This window comes from Vulpes lagopus, chromosome 2 (assembly GCF_018345385.1).
Source record: "Vulpes lagopus strain Blue_001 chromosome 2, ASM1834538v1, whole genome shotgun sequence".
Taxonomy (NCBI): Eukaryota; Metazoa; Chordata; class Mammalia; order Carnivora; family Canidae; genus Vulpes; species Vulpes lagopus.
In genome coordinates, this window is record NC_054825.1 from 128,058,887 (window position 1) to 128,079,147 (window position 20,261).

At 34.9% G+C, this 20,261-nt stretch overlaps 1 protein-coding gene across 3 annotated transcripts in view; it reads right to left on the minus strand.

Moving 5' to 3' along the window:
• Nucleotides 1-20,261, minus strand: part of ERCC6L2 (ERCC excision repair 6 like 2) — a 124,319-nt gene that overhangs the window by 38,163 nt on the left and 65,895 nt on the right. For 2 of the 3 annotated variants that reach the window (XM_041742918.1, XM_041742920.1), the window contains exons 12-14: nucleotides 19,511-19,606; nucleotides 10,010-10,109; nucleotides 3,287-3,439 (exon numbers count right to left, since the gene is read on the minus strand). In XM_041742918.1, the coding sequence (XP_041598852.1) occupies nucleotides 3,287-3,439; nucleotides 10,010-10,109; nucleotides 19,511-19,606 (349 nt within the window). The remainder of the gene's footprint in view (nucleotides 1-3,286; nucleotides 3,440-10,009; nucleotides 10,110-19,510; nucleotides 19,607-20,261) is intronic. The other variant, XM_041742919.1, reaches the window with a different exon arrangement.

Genomic DNA, 20,261 nt, shown 5'->3' on the forward strand with positions numbered 1-20,261 from the left:
CTCAGACCTTATATCTAATTCATTAGCAAAAACTGTCAGCACCACCTGGGTAATATATACAGAATGCAGCCACTTCTCACACCATCCACCACTCTTGCTCGAATCCAAACCCTCCCTCATCATCTGTTGCCTGAATTATTGTAGTATCCTCCTACCTGGTGTGTTGCTTCTGCTTTTGTACTTCTGTAGCTTAATTCTTTAGTCTAGACTGGGCTTTTGTACTTCTGTAGCTTAATTATTTGGTCTAGACTGGGCAGTCAGATTCTGTTTTTCTTCTATTCAGAAGCCACTAATTGCTTTTTGTCTAAGTCAGGGTTCCCACATGATCTGGCTTCCTATCATCTCTCTGGCCCCATTGCTTGCTCTCCTCCTCACTCCACTCCAGTCACTCTGGCTTTCCTGCCATCTTGAAATTCTGCTGGGCATGCTCCTCCTGTGGAACCTGTGTATTTTTTCTTCTGTAAAACACATCTTCCTCCTTCATCTCCTCAAGGAATCAATTGAAACCTCAAGTGAGCACTTCCTTGGCTACTCTATCTAAAACTGCAATGCTTTTTCCTTGACAGTTTTCCTATTTCCCTCCCCTGGTCTATTTTTTTTAAATTAGGATATAATTTACATATAACACTATGTACATTTAAGGTGTACAACATGTTTTAATATTTATATATTGCAATATGATTACCACTATAGCTTTAGCTAACACCTCTATCATGCCACAGAATGATCATTACTTTTTTGTGGTGAGAACATTTAAAATCTATTCTGTTAACAATTTGGTTTATAAAATAGTATCATTTGACTATAATCATGATGCTGGGCATTAGTTCTCCAGAAGTCATTCATCTTCTACCTGCTATATTTTTGTGCTTAGAGCCTACTGTCATACTACACGCATCATTTTTTCTGTAAATTGTTTGTTTCCTCAGAACAGAATGTAAGTTTTTTTATAGGCAGGACTTTTTGTGTATTTATTCATTTCTGTATGCCTAGCTTTAGGATGTATAATACCTGACATTTAGCATATACTCAATAAATATTTGTGAAATTAGCTCTCAATATCTATCTCTAAAGGGAAACTTGATATAGAGAACAAGTCAGTGCAAAGTAGAACTAAATTGCCTGGAAATCATCAGTTTAAAAGTGTTTTATAAATAAACATTTCTACATCTTAAAACATTTTAAAAGGAATTTTCTATAATCTTTAAAAATTAAAAATATCTCAGGAAGTGAAATAATTCTTTTATTCTGAGATATATGCTTCCATTATATAGGGCTTGGAATAATAATATTTTAAAACATTGTTTGGCCAAAAGCAACATGAATCTAACTATGCCTGAATTAATTAATTAATTATCTATCTATCTATCTATCTATCTATGGGGAGAGACATTTATTCTAGCCTGTAAACATTTGGACTGAATAATTTTACATTCTGGCTGATAACACAAGAGCAATTTTATTTTTATTTATTTATTTATTTTTAAAGATTTCAGTTATTTATTCACGAGAGACACAAGAGAGAGGCAGAGACATAGGCAGATGGAGAAGCAGGCTCCCCGCAGGGAGCCTGATGCAGGACTTGATCCTAGGACCCTGGGATCATGACCTGAACCAAAGGCAGATGTTCAACTACTGAGCTAAATAGGTGTCCCCAGAAGAGCAGTTGTAATTCAAAATTTAATACTGTGGGGCTGATGATGTGCCTACCGGTAAGAAGTTAAGCACATGTTACCACAAACAAAATATAAGACACGGAGAGTCCTGTCATTAATAAACAATCCTGGAGGAAAAATAAGATATACTTAGGACAACCAGAAAACAAGAGAACTTTCAATTTAATAAGCTGTCATACTGAATGTCTTACCCTAACATTTCCTTAAGGGATAGGTTGCTATTCTGATAAAATATAGAACTTGAATATTTGATAAATGACAGAAAAGAGGATAAGTAATATAATACTAACAAACTTCATAGGCAATAATTTCAAATGAGAAACACAAATAGGAGATGGTATGTTGGGTACTGCTCTGAGAAGGAAGTATATCTGAGGGGGGGCCCGAAATACTAACAAGGCTACTTTATAAAAGAGGAATGGGAAAGAATGAGTCCATGAAAGAGACAGCATATTCAAAAGAAGAAAAAGGCAGAGGAACTTATTTTTAAAATTTATTTTTAAGTCATTTCTACATCCAACATGGGGCTTGAACTCATGACCCTGAGATCAAGAGTTGCATGTTTTTCTGACTGACTCAGACAGGCACCCCAGGACAGGAGGACTTCAAATGGGACACTCAATTGAAATCAAATAGTTACCATAAAATTAAATTCAGCAGTACATGAGGTACTGCATAACAGTTGCAATATTCACAGGATACACACATACGTGCCTCCTTCTTAGCCATCTTACCATGCTTACTGATATTACATGTTCATTATGTAAGTATTCTCTTTTACCTCTTGTCAAGATGGTCTAAGTTCTTTAAGCACAGGGACCAATTGTTCTTGACCTGTTTTTATAAAACTGATGAAATCAATAAAGTATGTGAAGGCTTTACTACAAAGTCCTGGAAGTTAAGGAAAATGTCTTTGAGTTTTCTGAGACTCATTTTCCTTGTCTACATGATGAGGGGATTGAGAAAGAGGATATTTCAGGATGTTACGATACATCAATATCGACTAGAAAATAGGCTAATACCCTTAGTATCCTGATATATCAAAGAACTTAAGCTAGGTTTTAAAAAAAAGATATAAATTTCTGTTTGAAGAATAAGAAACATCTGTATGCTGAGGATGAACATAACTGGGAGAGTCTGAAATATTGGTGTGGAATTTTTATTGGGAACAGAAAACAAAAATCTCCATGAGACATGAGAGTGTATCTCAGGGAGTATTTGGTAATTCTTAATCAAAACACATTTTATATTTTTGTTTATTTAGGAAAGTCTCTCCTTTTTTTTTTTTTTTTTTAGTTCTTGACTTTAGCAGCTGTTTTCAAAATAATATACTTTTCTTTCCAGTCTGAAAATGGTCTTAGAGGTCATACTATCTAATATATGTATATGTATTTGTATATATACATTATTTACAATTATGCATAGGGAAATCTTAGCTTAGAGGTACGATAAATTTATTTTTCTAAAAGTAGAAATCCTAAACACAGGCATTTTTTATCAGGAAAACCACAAATTTCTCTGAAAAGGTACTAGCAATTATATTTCAAGTTTCCTGAGGAAGAAAACTATATTTAAAACATTACTGAAAAGATCAGGGAACAATTTCACACCTCTAGGATGTCCCTCGTAAGACAAGACCCTTGAGACCTTAGTTTGAAGAGATTATAGACCCCAAACAGCTCTCCTCGATGCTCTTTTGATCCTTGAACTGCTTCAAAATATCGCTTGGCATTTTCACTTCCAACCACCACACAGTGAAGTTGCTAAAACAGAAAAAACACAAGATATTTTTGAAGTGTTTGCTCCAACAATATGTCAGAATTTCCTGGCATTCTCTGTATATACACAGCTTTAGCTGGAGAGGCAGAATCTCCTTAGGGAAGAAAATTTATTTTAATTTCCCTGGCAGATGTTGCCATTATGGTGAAATAATAGTAATTGGGCCAGTTTTATTGAAGAAGAGATCTTGAGATTTTACATTTCCTATTTTATCTGTTTTCTACCAACTGAGTCAAGATCCCATCAGTATGCAATATTCACTTAATGTAAAATATTTAATGATAAAAGCATACATTTGAATACACTTTTCTCCTTTCAAGACTCATTAAAATAGGAGCTACAAAAATCATCAGTATTTCACCAAAGTTAAATTACAACCTAAGTAACTGAAACATCAAATGGACCTACTTTAAGGAAAGCTAACACAAGGAAAGACCTTACTCTTTTAACACTTGAAGTGAAGGTCATGAAAGACAAGTAAAGCTTGGGTAACTACTCCAGGTTAAAGAAAACTAAAGAGACATGAAAAGAAATACTCTATAATCATTATCTTGGACTGGATCCTGAACCAGAAAAGAAAAAGGAGAGGTGAAATTGCAAGGAAAATTGGTGAAATCTGACTGAGTTTTGTGGATTACAAATTAATGTTGTATCAGTGCAGTGTTAGTTCCTTGATTTGGATAACTGCATTTTGGAGAGGAAAGTAGGGGTGGAAAGCAAGTGCAGAATGACACACAAAACTGAGTGCTTATATGCATAAAATTATTTTTATATGTATATATTAATAGGAGAGTGTCCTTCCCCTTGAGGGAGATACACACTAGAAAACTGAGCAGTGATAAATCTGCAACCTTCTCTCAAATGGTTCAGAAAAATAAAGATCATGGCTGAAAGAGAAAAGCAAATATGATAAAATGTTAACAACTTGGGAATTTGGGTGAAGTTAATTGGGTGTTCTTTGAGCTATTCTTGCAATTTGCAATTCTTCTGCAAATAAAAATGTATTTCTAAATTATAAGAAATATAATGATGGAAGGTGAATTTCCGAATGCCAAACTTTAGAATATATGAAATGCTCTAAACATGAAGGAGTACAGTTGCTATGTAAGTGATGTTTTTATTTTTTTAAGTATAAAATATCTGAATGCAATATTATAACAAATGCAAACAAAAATATCAAAGTGAAAGAAAGCCCATCTTGAATAATACCAATCATCTTTTATCAGTCTTAGTAACATTGTGATGTTTAGGCATATCCTTCCAGATCTTTTTTCACTGTAGTTAAAGCTATTTATATATACACATAGAAATAACTTTATGCATCAATATAATTGATGTACTTGTTCTGCAAGTTGGGTGTTTTGGTCCCACTTAAAATGTCTTAGAGGTCACTTGATGGGATGAGCACTGGGTGTTACATGATATGTTGGCAAATTGAATTTAAATTAAAAAAAGAATGTCTTAGAGGTCTTGCCAGAACAGTACATCTACTCTATAATTTCTTTTTCTGTTCTGTGCATCAGAATTTAGCTTATCATCCTTCTACTACTGGACATTTAGGCTGTTTTTTTTTTCATTTTTTTAAACAAATACTAACAATGCTGAATATAAATCCTTATCCTTCACTGTATGTATATGAGAGTATTTCTGTCAGATAGGAAGAAAGTACTATGTGTTTTTTTTTTAAGATTTATTTATTTATGATAGACATAGAGAGAGAGAGAGAGAGGCAAAGACACAGGAGGAGGGAGAAGCAGCTCCATGCGGGGAGCCTGACGTGGGACTGGATCCCGGGACTCCAGGATCCCGCCCTGGGCCAAAGACAGGCGCTAAACCACTGAGCCACCCAGGGATCCCCGGTGCTATGTGTTTTAAAACGTTATTAACTTAGCCTATAAAATAAATGGACCAAGTTATATTCTCAAAAATAGCATGAGTACCTCTTTACAAATACCCCCACCAACAATGAATAGCACCAATCTCCCTACCTCCCTAAAAAAACAAAAAAACAAAAAAACAAAAACAAAAACAAAAAAACCCACACACCAAAAGGGGGATGTGCATACCACAGTATTGTCTTATATTCCTAGACTAAAACTGTAGTTACGCATCCTTTCATATATGTGTTAACCATTTATATTTTTTCTTCAATAAAATGTGTAATCATAGTCTTTTTATTGGCTTGTGAAAGTTCTTTATATACTATAGATGCTAATCCTTTGCTTATTATAAATATGGAAATTTTCCTCCTAGATACTTTTTAAATTTGGCTTGTAGATCCTTTGTCATGCAGAAATTTCACATAAAAATGTTAGTTAAATTTATAATATTTGCCTTTGAGGCTGTATTAGTTCCCTAAGACTGCTTTAACAAAATGCCTCAAACTGGGTGGCTTAAAACAACAAAAATTGATTCTCTCACAGTTCTGGAGGCTAAAGTCTGAAATCAAGATGTTGGCAGGACCATGCTCCCTCTGAAGTTTCCAAGTGAAGACCCTTCCTAATGTCTAGAGGTTCCTGCCAATCCTTGATATTTTGGTTTGAAACCACATCACTCCAATCTTTGCCTCCTTCATCACATGGCATTCTTCCTAGCATCAGTTTGTATCCAAATTTCCTTCTTATAAGGATATCAGTCATTGCATTAGGGCCCACTCAAATCCAGTATGATCTTATTTTAACTTGATTACATCTGCAAAGACCCTACTTCCAAATAAGATCCCCTTCATGGTAACACATAGGGCTAGGGCTTTAACATACCTTCTCTTTGGAGGGGAGCACACAATTCAACTTCTAACAAAGACTTTATTAAAGATTTTTACATTCATGTTCATAAGAGATATTGGTCTATAATTTTCTGTTCTTGTAATATATTTGTCACGTTTTGGCATCATTTTTCTATCTTTCTAAAACAAGTTATGTGTTCCCTCATCCTTTGCTTTCCAAAAAGAATGTTAATTGTTTGACAGAATTCACTGTCTAGGTTAGGATCTTGTTTTACAAGAAAGGTCTGAATTAAAACTTTACTTTCTTTGACCACATAAGGCATCATTTTCTCTCATTTGAAATGATAGCTCCTAAGTATCCAGAATCACTAATACAAAGTTAGATGTTTATCTAATTCTAGTACTATTATAGGTAATTTTTTTTTTCTCTCCAGAAGGTTTATCTCTGGAAATTTAAAGGATTTTTCACTATATCCTTTATGTTTTATAATAATAGAAAGATAGTGTAAGTGTAGATCTATTTTCATTTAGCACTCAGTGGGCCCATTAATTCTTGGACTCTTGTTTTCTACTTTTTATGTGCTTCTTTGAGTTTCTTTCCTTCCCTTCCTTCTATTCCCCTCTTTGACTATAAGACTAGTATCAGAACTTCTAGATCTAGCATTCATTTCCCCTAGCTTTTCTTACATGAATTCTATCTTTGTCTTTTTGCTCTGTAATCTAGAATAACTGTTGGCTCTTTTAGAGGAAAACTTTGCTCTCTGCTACTCAGGCTGTTTCCGGAGTTCTTCATTTTCTGGATGCTAATGGATTCCTTTTCTGGTAATCTGTTCTTATCTCTAGGAACCTACAACCTAGGAGGGCAGAAGGAGAGAAACACCAAGCTGACTCCTCACTGAGTGCATATCCAGATGTGGGGCTTGATCAATCCCACAACCAATGAGATCATGACCTGAGCCAAAATCAAGTCAGTAGCTTAATGACTGAACCACACAGGGGTTCCTCTTACCTTTTGAAAAATATTACTTATATATTTTTTAAATTTTTTTTACTCTTTTCTATTAATTTTTATTTTCTCTGATGTTAATTCTTCTTCTTCTTCCTCTTTTCCTTTTTGAGTGCCTAGAATAGTTCCTATGGCTCTTGTAACAAATTGCAAACTTGGTGTCTTAAAACAAAAGAAATTTACTCCTACAGTTCTGGAGTCCAGAAGTCTGAAATCAGTATCACTGGGCTGAAATCAAGGTTTTGGCAGGGCCATGCTCTCTGTAGATGCTCTACAGAATCCATTCCTTGCCTCTTCTAGTTCCTGGTGACTGTCAGCATTCCTTAGCTTGTGACCACATCGCTCCAATTTTTGCCTCTGTGATAACATTGTTTTCTCTTCTGTGTCAGATTTCCCTTTGCTTTGTTCTTATAAGGACACTTGTGATTTAGAGCCCACCTGGCTAATCCAGGCTACCTGCTCCATTGCAAAATTCTTAATCACATCTGCAAAAACCCTTTTTTTCAACATAAAGTAACATTTATAGGTTCCAGGGATTAGAGTTTGATATCTTTCAGGGCATTTTCATAGTGTTTCTTTTCCTAAACTATTCAACAATTATTTTTTTGTTGGGTACTCATCTGTCTTCAAATATCTTACGTTCTTATCTCAGCCTATTGCAGTGATCATTTAGGAAGTGCAAGTATTTAATCTTCTAGGCAACAGCAGGGACTTTCTTCTCAATTTCAGCAAAATTCGGAGCTCTGTCTTGCTTCTTTGCTTCCAGTATTTCTATTTATTGTTCCTACTTGAGAACAGACATCTAACTTGCTACAAATGGGGTAAGATTATATGAGGCTAACCCATTTTGTTAGATCATCAATGATACCCCAAAGAGGGGGCATTATAGTCACCATACAACTCTCTTCTCTTATTATTATTTTTTTTCTTTTTAGTATCTGCTGACTCTAACTTGGAATATCCAGAAGCTGCACCTACCTTTTTCAGTAGTCTCTTTCTGAGTTTAGCTTGGTTTCTTCCTTCAATCTGATCCCAAATGCCTTTTGTCTTTTAGGGATCATTATAACCTCTGGGCCGCAGAAAGAACTCTTCTTACTTTATAAATTTTTTATGTTTTTTTAAAACATCATTTTTTGGGGTGCCTGGGTGACTCAGTACATTGAATGTCTGACTCTTGGTTTCAGCTCAGGTCATGGTCTCACGGTCGTGGGATCCAGCCCTGTGTGGGGATCCATACTCAGAGCGGAGTCTGCCTGAGATTCCCCCTCTCTCCCTCTCTCTCTGGTCTTCCCCCTGCTCCTTTGCACTTGCTCTCTCTCTCTCAAATAATAAACATTTTTTAAAAATCATTTTTGGATTTTTCCCCCAAGGGATTTGAGGAATACTCAGGAAGCTAGTTAGAGTGTGTATGCCATATGTACTCTTAGTTCAAACTCCAGTCAACCTTTAAACCATATCTATTGCCTTTTCCTCACACAATTGCCATATTATCTTGATTTTTGCCTATTAATTTTATGGCTGAATCTTCCCTAAAGGGCTCATGCTTAAGAAATATTTTAACAAGCAACTTCTAAAAACTGACATTATCCTCATCTTCTGAAGTAAAGTATTATGCAATATATGTATACATACATATATATAATGTATATAAAATTGCTACAAATATATAGTAATGGGACAGAAAAGTTACACATGATTGTGACAAGTATTCTAAAGAGCTGCTCCTAAGATAAAAAGAATAATGTTCTATTCTTTTCCAAGACTGGTTAAATATATCTGAACAAAATAACGTTCAAGCAGTTGTGCTATACCAAAAAACAAAAAGATGAAAGGTTTCTTACAGAGCTAAGTGCTTTAAGAAAAAACAAAAACTGCTGTGTACAATTCTATTCTTGGAATTAAGAAAACAGGATAAATTTAAGATTGGATCATTCTTAGGTTAACTACCACCACATGTGGCAGATGTTTGCTCTTAAATAGATGCCAACAGAATATATAGGGAGTAATTCAAATTTAACATTTATAATTAAATTGAACCTTATTCCAGATCTTCTCAAGTGAGCAATTATAAACTAAATAAATTTTATTTAGAGACCTAAATGGTGAGGTAATTGATACCCTAAGGATATTAAAGAGTTAATACAATTTCAGATGAACAGTAAAAGCATCAGCACAGTAGTCAGTACACTTGAGTTCTATTCTTATAATTCCATTTACTGGGGTGTCCCTGGGTCCCACTTTCATTACGTACAACATGAAATGGTTACATTAGATACCTCTAAGGCATTTTCCTCCTAGTTGTCTTCATGTAATGGTACATATAGAAAATGGTAACATGAACACCTACCTGGGAAGAAAGTTTCTAAGGCTGGAGTTGGTTAGGTAATCTTGCTGCCCAGAGAGCTGTGAGATCAATGTGTCAGTGCACCTGTATCCCATCCGTGGCATACCAGTATGTTTTGGCCCACAGACTGGGGAGCTGTGACCTTGCTACTCAAATTGTGGTCTGCAGTAGTGTTGGTACTCCTGGGAGCTTATTAAAAATGTAGAATCTTGGGCTCCACTCAGAATAAATCAGAATCTGTAGTTTAAAGATCCCCAGGTAATTCATGTACACATTAAAGTTTAAGAAGTACTACTCAAAGAAAATTTCAGCTCTGAAGTTCAATGAACATAAGAATGTTTTACATAATCTATTCTACAGTATTTTTCATAATCTTATTAAATTAAATTAGAATAAAGTAAAAAACATATTTTACACAAATTTCTGAAATTTTTGAAATAGAAAAATATTTACTTCTTAATTAAGGGAAATATATTTACCTGCTTGTATACCTGTCGCAAGTACATGATCTCCTCCACAGTTCCCAAAGATATCAGCCTAAATACTTTCACATCCCTGCACTGCCCAATCCTATATGCTCTGTAGAAAGATTAAAAACAAAAGCCAACAAAAATCAAATGAAACAACTTTGGGTTCAGGAGGTAGCTTTAGGACAGAAAACTGGAATGTTACTAAAATTTTAATTTAAAAAGAACACAGTTTTTGTATGTTAATTATATATACCCTCAACTATTTAAAAGTGGGGGAGGGGAACAGTTAATCAACTGGCAAGCCTATAGAAATGCAGACTAGCCTCCCAAGTATTTCGACAGGGAACATTGTGCTAATAAAAACAATAACCAGATTCACCACACTGGTTAATGGTAGGTCTAGGCCTGGGAGCTTCTCTCAGGTGAAGGCTTTATTGGATGTTCTGAATGAAGTCACCTATTTCTAAATATTTGTTACAGTTATGGGCTGGGGCGGGGTGGGGGAGAGTGGCAGGAATCAGGGGCAAGGCCATACTGCCTCATGCCTGAAACTTAAAATTTTGGGGTAATTTAGTTTTGACCTTGTAAAGTCACTCTATGTTGTTTTATCTGGTGCTCTCTCTGCCTCCTTTACCCATTGCTCCTCACAGAGATGGTCTTTACTAGAGGGTATCCTGGGACCCTGAAAATCTTGCACCCACAGAGGGGAATGGGGGAATCCTGTGGCACAGCACAGCCAGTGTAAGTTACTACATTCTCACATCCATCCTGCAGCCTAGATACAGAGGGATTTACAATCTCTTCCGTTTCCACAAAGGAATGGAGCCTTAAAAACAATTTTTAATGGAATTAAGGAAATGTTTTTTGGGTGTGTGCTTTAGTTGTTTGAATAGGAGTGTTTCTGCTAGAATACATATTCTTTAATCTTTACAGAAAAAAATCTTACAACATGTTGCTTTGGACCTATGTCTCATCAGTGTCTAGGTCCATTAAGAAGGGATATGTTAACTGATGGTCTTTTTACTATGAAAATAAGTGTGGAGAAACTGTTACACAGTATGGAGGTCTATATCTTCCTTTCTCTCCTTGGTTTCTCCTGCCAGTCAACTGAAGGGCAGGGAGGGAAAAAGAAATGCTGTTCATTTAGTTTTATTGTCAACTAACTTAAATTGAGTACCAAAACACAGTACCCTGGGAGAAATAAGATATTAGATCTTAATGGCCTAGATGAAAAAGAACAAAATTAAAACAAATATTGTTAAGACAAAAAAAAAAAAGTGTAGATTTTTCTGTGGCTTTCCTTGGATTAGTTTCCTTTACAGCTGTTAGTGATGAAAGCCTGGTTAACAGTGTGGGCTTTACAAATCACGGTGCATGAATTCAGATCCTGAAATCACTGGCTGTGAACTTGAGCAAGTTACTTCATTTTGTTGTGTTTCACTACCTTCCTCAATAGGTATAATAGTGCCTCTCCCATGAAAACTTTGGTATCAGGCTGATGCTGGCCTCACAGAATAAATTAGTAAGCATTCCTTTCTCTTCAAGAGTTTGCAAGAGCTTCAGAAGGATTGGTATTAATTCTTTAAAATGCTTGGTAGAATCCATCAATGAAGCCATCTGGACCTGGGGTTTTGTTTGTTGGCATTTTTGATGATTGATTTGATCTTTTCATTAGTTGTAAGTTCTCCTCAAATTTTCTATTTCTTCCTGATTCAGTCTTGGAAAGTTGTATGTTTCTTGGAATTCATCCATTTCATCTAGGTCATCCAATTTGCTGGTGTACAACTGTTTATAATACTATCTTACAATCCTTTCTATTTCTGTAAAATCAATAATAATGTTCTCCTTTTCCTTCAGATTTTAGTTATTTCAGTCTTTTTTTTTTCTTAGTCAATCTGCCTAAAAGTTTGTCAAGTTTGCTGATCACTTTGGAAAAAACCTCTTGGTTTTGTTGATCTATTTTCAATTGTTTCTTTAGTCTATTTCACTTATCTCTGTTCTAATCTTTATTAACTTTCTTTTGCTAGCTAGATTTAGTTTTTTTTCCAGTTCCTTAAGGTATAAGCCTACAATGCTGATTTCAGACCTTTATTCTTTTTTAAAGTCTTTACCACTATAAACTCTTTGCACTCCTTTCACGGCATTGCATAAGTTTTACTACATTGATTTCATTTTCATTTTTCCCAAGATATTTTCCAATTTCTTTTGTGATTTTTTTTTTTTTTTATGATAGTCATACAGAGAGAGAGAGAGAGAGAGAGAGAGAGAGAGAGAGGCAGAGACACAGGCAGAGGGAGAAGCAGGCTCCATGCACCGGGAGCCTGACGTGGGATTCGATCCTGGGTCTCCAGGATCGCGCCCTGGGCCAAAGGCAGGCGCCAAACCGCTGCGCCACCCAGGGATCCCTGTGATTTCTTTTATAACTCATTGGTTGTTTAAAAGTGTATTGTTTACTTTTTTAAAGATTTGTTTATTGTAGAGAGAGAGTGAGTGTGAGTTGGGGAAGGGCAGGGAGAGAGAGAGAACCTCCAGCACTCTGCTGAGCACAGAGCTTCATGGGGCTAAATGTGGAGCTCTATCTCACGAAGCTGAGATCATGATCTGAGCTGAAATCAAGATTTGGACACTTAGTAGACTGAACCACCCAGGCACCCCGCCCCCCACATATATATAATAAAATATATTTAATATAAAATATATAATATAAATATAATTAATATAAATATATATTAATAAAATATATATTATACATATTATATATATATATTTTTTTTTTTTTTTTTTTAAAGAGAGAGAGCACACAAGTGGGCCTGGGTGGGGCTGGCAGAAGAAGGGGGGGGAGAGAGAGAGAGAGAGAGAGAGAGAGAGAGAGAGAGAGAATCCCAAGCAGGCTCCATGCCCAGTGTGGAGCCCAACTTGGGGCTTTCTTTCACAATACCAAGATCATGTCAGCTGATATCAAGAATCAGACGCCTTACCAACTGAACCACCTAGGTGCCCCATTTAGTTTCAACGTATCTGTGGATTTTCCAGAGTTTCTTCTGCTGTTGATTTCTAATTTCATTCTACTGTGTCAGGGAAAAAAAACTTGAGATTTCAATCTTTTAAAATTTATTAACATGTTTTGTAACCTAACATATGACCTATCATGGAAAAAAAGTAAAAGGATGGATAAAGATATTCCACACAAATAGTATCATAGAGAATGTTCCATGTGTGCTTGAGAAACATATGTATTATGCTGTTGTTGGAAGGAGAGTTCTGTATGTGTTTGATAGGCCCAAGGTATCTACAGAGCTGTCAAGTTTTTCTTTCCTTACTGATCTTCTGACTGGACCTTCTATCTATTATTGCAAATGAAGTACTAAAGTCTATTAGTATTAGTAATAGTCTAACTACTATTGCAGAGCTATTTCCACTTTCAATTCTGTCAATATTTGCTTAATATTTTAGAGCTTCTTTGCTGCATTTATAAGTGTTATAGCTTCTGGGTGAATTAAATTAAGAATTACCATTGTATACTATCCTTTGTCTTTCATAACTTTCACTTTCAAACTGTGCAACCAATATTCACCTTAAACTCAGAATGTCTTCTACACAGCATACAGTTGGCATATGGTGTGTTGATGTTTTTTAAATCTATTCTGCCAATCTATATCTTTTGGAGAGTTGAACCCATTTACATTGAAAGCAATTAACAATAGGGAAAGACTTACTTTTGCTATTTTGTTTTTTGTATCTCATTGCCATTTGCCTCTCATTTTCTCCATTACATTTTCTCCTACAACTTGGTAAGTCTCATTGTCAGTCTCTTTGGGTTTATTCTACCTGGAGGTTGTTAACCTTCTTGTATTTATATACTCATGTCTTTCCCCAAATTTGAACATTATTATTTCAGTCATTATTTTTTCAAATAGCTTTGTCCTTTTCTCTCTCTTCTTTTGGATTCCTATAATGTGTTTATCATTTTATTTAATATGTCCCATAAAATCCTTAAGCTATGTTCATTTTCCTTTGTTCGTTTGTTTAGGTTTGGTTTTTGTTGTTGTTGCTCTTGTTGTTCTTTGGGGTTTTGGTTTGCTTTAGGTTTTTTTTGCTCCTTAGATCAGTCTTCAAGTTTGCTGATCCTTGGTTCTCCCTGTTTGAGTATGACAAGTCTTTCTAGTGAATTTTTTTTTTTTTTTTTTACAATTCAGTTATTGTATCCTTTAGTTTCAAAGATTCTGCTTTCTTTTTTTTTTTTTTTAATAATTTCTATCTCTTTGCTGATATTCTAATTTTGTTTATATATTGTTTTCCTGATTTCCTTTAGGTCTTTGTCCATAGTTTCTATCTAGCTCTTAGAGTTAGGACAGTTATTTTAAACTCTTTCTCTAGTCAGTCCTATGCCTGTGTTTATTCAGGGATGCTTTCTGGAGATTTATTTATTTTGTTCCTCTGAACTATGTTTTCCTCTTTCTTTAAATGCCCTGTGTTTTTCTGTTAAAAAAAAAAAAAAAAGGCCATTTAATAAAATAGCCACTTCAAGGCTTTGCAAACCAGTATGGAAAACATTCATTAATTAGCAGGGTATATCTTGAGTCTTGGGAACAAACACCTCAGAGTAAAGATTAAAATCTACTTTGGTCATTTCTGGTTATGTGTCTCAGCTGGGTCATGTGTGTATGTGCTTTTAAATATTTCAATTTCCCAAAGAGTCTCATTTCAGTGTCTTCTCTGTCCCACTGTAGCTTTCATGCATCATGGGGCCTATCACTGCTTTCAACAACTTCTACCCGTTTGAGGTCCAAGCTATGCCACCATTCCTCATCTAAGCACTGTCAGGTGAAATAAAAACCATTCCCTTAGCAGCTCACAGATAGGTTAGAAAGTTGCAAAGGAGTTCCATGCTGCTCTTTCCAACCCAGGAGGGAGGGAACTGGGAATTGGTTGCTTCCTCCTGGTTGTGCTGCACCAATGAATAGGGGTGAGGCAAGAATCAGTAAAGATGCCATGAAATTTCCCAGTTTTGAATATAGCTTTTTCTTGATTAGGAATTTGCTTGATTTCTGTAGATCTTCGACTGACCTTAAACAGCTCCTATAAAGTTATTTTAATCAGTCTCTAGTTTTTTTTTAATTCACTCATGGGAAAACATGTACCTAGAGCTTCCTAGTCTGCCATCTTGCTGGTATCACTCCTTGATTTCTTCAATATAGGTGTTACTTAAAAATATTTTTTAAAACATCCATATGACTAGATTTTTATTAGCTACATGTTCATTGTTTTTCTAGGGTCTTTTCTTTTGTATTAGAACCATGTAATCTAGTCCTCATGATTTCTATTAAAATATATAGTCATTTAAAAGTATGCTCTAAAATGTTTGAGATTGGGTATTTGAAGTTGTTATATGGTTATATACATTATTAAGTCAAAGGCTAAATAATTTATTCAAATAATTTATTTTCTTGTTTTGCTTAGTTGAACTATTAATTTTTGAGAGAGAGATATTAAGTTCCCCATCATGACTTTATTTAAAATAAATATTTTATTTTAAAATCTTATATATATAGTAATAAGCATAAACCTGGATCTAACTTTCCATTTTCATCTTCTTTTTTTGTTTAATAAGGAAGTTTTATCCCATTCATATTTATGTGTGGCCTTATTTTTCACAGTTTATGTTATGTATTTGCCATGCTTTCTTAGTTTCTTCCACCTTTCACTGCATACTCATATTTCCAATCATTCACTGAAATAATCACATTTTTCTCAGTGATTTTTAAAAAAATTTCTTTCAGAAGTTCTGTTTGGATGTTTTGTACCTAATTTCTAATGTTTCTCAAAGTGGATTTAGGGATCAACTGTATAACGATCACCTTGGGTGTTTCTTTTTTAATTTATTTACTTGAGAGACAGAGTGCATGAAAACAAGGGGGAAAGGAGCAAAGGGAGAAAGAAAAGCAGACTCTGGGGGAACTATGGAGCTTGATCCCACCACCCAAAGATCTGAGCTGAAATCAGGACTTGGATGGTTAACCAACTGAGCCACCCAGAAGCCCATGGGTGGTTTTTTAAAATTATGGTAAAATATACATAAGATTTACCATTTTAACATTTTTTTTTTTTTTGAGAGAAACTGAACATGTGAGTAGAGTGGGGAGGGGCAGAGGGCAAGGAAGAGAGAAAGAATCTTAAGCAGGCTTCATGTCCAGTGGAGAGCCTGACACAGGGCTCAATCTCACAAGCCTGAGATCATGACCTGAGCTGAAACTAAGAGTCAGATGGCTTAACTGACTGAGCCACCCAGATGTTCCTCATTTTAGCTATTTTTAAACATATAGTTCAGTGGCATTAAGAAAATTCACATTGTTTTGCAACCATTACCATCATCCACTTCTAGAACTTTGTCATTCCAAACTAAAACCTTTATCCATTACATAGTAACTCTCTATTCCCTCCTTCCTCCCGCTCCTGGTAATTACCATTCTAATTTGTCTCTAATGACTATTCCAAACACCTTATATAAGTGGAAATACACAATATTTGTCCTTATATATCTGACTATTTCAATTAACATGTCTTAAAGATTTATCCATGCTGTAGCCATGTATCAGAATTTCATTCCTTTTCGTTTTTGAGAAGCTACATATGAGATGACAGATGTTAACTAAACTTACTGTGGTAATCAATGCATAATATATGTAAGTCAAGTCATATGCTGTATACCTTAAATTTATATAGTGCTCTATGTCAATTATATCTCAATAAAACAAAGAATTTCATTCCTTTATAAGGCTGAATATTCCATTTTATGTACAGAATACATTTTGTTTACCCATTCATCCATAAGTGAACATTTTGGTTATTTCTACATTTTGGCTACAGTAAATAATATTGCTATACACATGGTTGTACAAATATCTGAATTCCTGCTTTCCATTCTTTGGGTATATGTGGTAATTCTATACTTAGTGCTTTAAAAACCATCATACTGTTTTCAACAGCTGCATCACTTTATCTTCCCAGCAGCAGTGCACAGGACTCCAATTTTTTCATATCCTCATCAAGACTTGTCTATTTTTGGTAATAGGTATCTTAATGGTCATGAGATTGAACTCCACCTCAGGCTCTGTGCTGGGCATGCAGCCTGCTTATGATTGTCTCTGCCCTCTGCCCCTGCCTACCCCAGCTTACACACACAGATCTCTCAAATTAAAAAAAAAAAAATTATCCTGAGTATGAAGTATATCTCACTGTACTTTTGATTTGCATTTCCCTAATGATTGGTGATATTACCTTGTCATGTGCTTACTGGCCATTTATATAACTTTTTGAAGATATGTCTATTCAAGCCCATTTCCCCTTTTTAAACTAGGTTTGTATTTTCTGGTTGTTGTTACCAAGTTTTAGAAGTTCTTTATAGATTCTAAATATTAAGTCCTTATCACAAGTGTAATTTGCAAAGATTTTTTCCTATTCTGTGAGTTGTCTTTTACTCTGTTGCCATTGTTCTTTGATGTACAGCCTGAGGAATTTCTTAAAATGGAGACTATAGATCCCCACCCTAGACCTACAGGATTAGAATACCAAGAGGATGGAGCTTGAACATCTGTGTTTTAAAAAAGTGAACTAAGTGATTATTATGCCCAACTCTCTTAGTTGTTGCCCTTAAATTTTTTTGCTAAAATTTAAAAACAAGTTTTTGGCATATATTTGAAAACTGACCAGGATATCCTAATTCTTTTTTGATGAAATATAAATTTCAACATAATTATCCCCACTTCCCAATGTTTTATTGAAATTACATGGAATTTTAGTTTTTAATTCTTACTAATTTTCTTATACCATCCCTTCATATTTTTGAGAATTCTTTTATAACTGCATTAAGCCTCTCAACTCTACATTTATCTAGACTCAAATATAAATTTCTCAGTTCCCAGATGTCAACCGTTGCTTTATTTCCCTCACATATTCATATTTTAGCCACTGATTACAACTACAAGTCAAAATTATTTTCTTACAGATACCATATGAATTTTGTCACTTTGACAACTTTGTCTTTCAGAATTCTATAATATAGATGAAAAATCTATTCTTCAAAGTCTGTTCTGCTGAAATGAGTGTGATTCTCATTTATTTGTCGGTAACCTGTTTTGTTCTTTTTATCTTTATTTTATAAATCATTTTCCCTCCCTCTTTCTCACTCTGGTATTTGTTTAGCCCCTTTATCTCTGGAACTTAGAAATATAACCAAGACATGTCTCTTTATGTTTTCTCTCCTGTCCTCTCATTGTATTCTAAAATATTTATTCCTTTTATTTTCCACATCAATTTCCACTTTCAGTATTCTCCACTTTATTGATCAGAACTTGTACTGATTTGGCAATAGTTTTAATTTCTAAGAATTTCTTCTTTTTAAAAAAGAGTTATTTATTTGAGAGCCAGAGAGAGAGAGAGAGAGAGTGAGCAATCGAGAGCACAAGCAGTGGGTAAGGGGAGAGGGGAAGGGAGAAACAGACTCCTCACTGAGCAGGGAGCCTGATGTGGCACTCGATCCCAGGACCCTGGGATCATGACCTGAGCCAAAAGCAGATGCTTAATCGACTGAGCCACCAGGCATCCCTAGTTTCTAAGAATTTCTATTTTTCTTTTCTAGCACTTTTTTTCATGTGTCCTATTCTTATTTTATTTCCTCAGGGTCTGTTTTTTGTCTTGGCCCTTTTCTTTTATACTGTTGGTTTTATTAGATTATCTCATGATTCTTAATTTTCCATTCATAATTACAAATGAGGAACTGGGTGGACTGCACAGGAAAGCTGGTCTGGATTTCCATGCAGGTACACAGGTCTATTTAATCATTTCCCCCTTTTTGTGTTCCATGGAGACCTGGGATTACTTTAGGTTCAGCTCTGCTTTTTGATCTGGTTCTAATGTCCACTGAAAACCTTCTGTCAGTCTGATTACCCACTATTTATAAAATTTATTAAATAATTCTTTCAGCTTTGATCAAGGGGCATCTGTTGAAGGCCAATCCCCTTTTATATATGGAGTGTGGGAGAGGAAATAGTTTTAGAATTAGCACATTAATTAATTTCCCACAAGAGTTCAATCTGGTCTATTTCTACATCTTGTAGTTGCTGACCCTAGGTTTGAAATTTCTCTGCACTCTCCTTTGGACTACAGCTTTTCTCTGCTGGTTTCCTGATCACAGAGATTCTGTTTGCCTTCTATCTTGTAGGAGTTTCTCAAAACTTCTGGTCTACTAATAGAGACATTTCCCATTTTCCTGCAGTATTATTATGGGTTCCTTCTTCTTAAACCAGTCCTGTCATAATAATGGGATTTTGAGATGGACAGAAAATAATTTGCTATTATCAGCCTGCCATTTGGATCCAGATTCAAGGTTATCAAATACTATTTTTTTTCATCATCTAATCACAGTAATATTATAGCAACCTAAAAGAATCAGAAAGGAGTATTTTTAGAAAAAATACTTGTAGGTCACTTTAAATTTTGTCAATATTATACCTATCAATTGCTTGAAGATCATTGGCTGGATTCCAAGTAGGATCAAATAATACAACAACATTGGCACCAACAAAATTAAGGCCTACTCCACCAGCCCTGGAGGAAACAGAAAAGGGCATATTAAAATAGCAAAACATAATTGTTGCCCTCTAATTCAATTGTGCCAGGTTTCTGCAACCAAATCAACACAATACTGCATTAACATCATAAAAGTAAGATGACTAAAACACAAATAGCAATGGAATATTGTTTTCCTACCATTTTAGAATATCCCTAAAAATATAATTTTATTCTTCATTTTAAGTAATTATTGTGTTGACTTTTCACATTTTACATATATTTGTTTTTAAAGTCTTTTGAAATGCTTTTTAAAAGATAGTGGAGGCAAATCTATAAAATACTTATTACATTATATGTCAAAGTAAGGATTTGTTACCCCCAAAAAGGGATTAATCATCTTAGGTGTTTATATTGGCTTAAATCTTTCTCTAAAGTATGTATATTCTTTAAAAGGTTTAATGAGGGGATCCCTGGATGGCTCAGCGGTTTAGCGCCTGCCTTCGGCCCAGGGCGTGGTCCTGGATCCCAGGATCAAGTCCCACGTCAGGCTCCCTGCATGGAGCCTGCTCCTCCCTCTGCCTATTTCTCTGCCTCTCTCTTTCTCTCTCTGTGTCACTCATGAATAAATAAATAATAAAATCTTTTTTTAAAAAAAAAGGTTTAATGAGAGATTCATAAATAGATGTTAGAA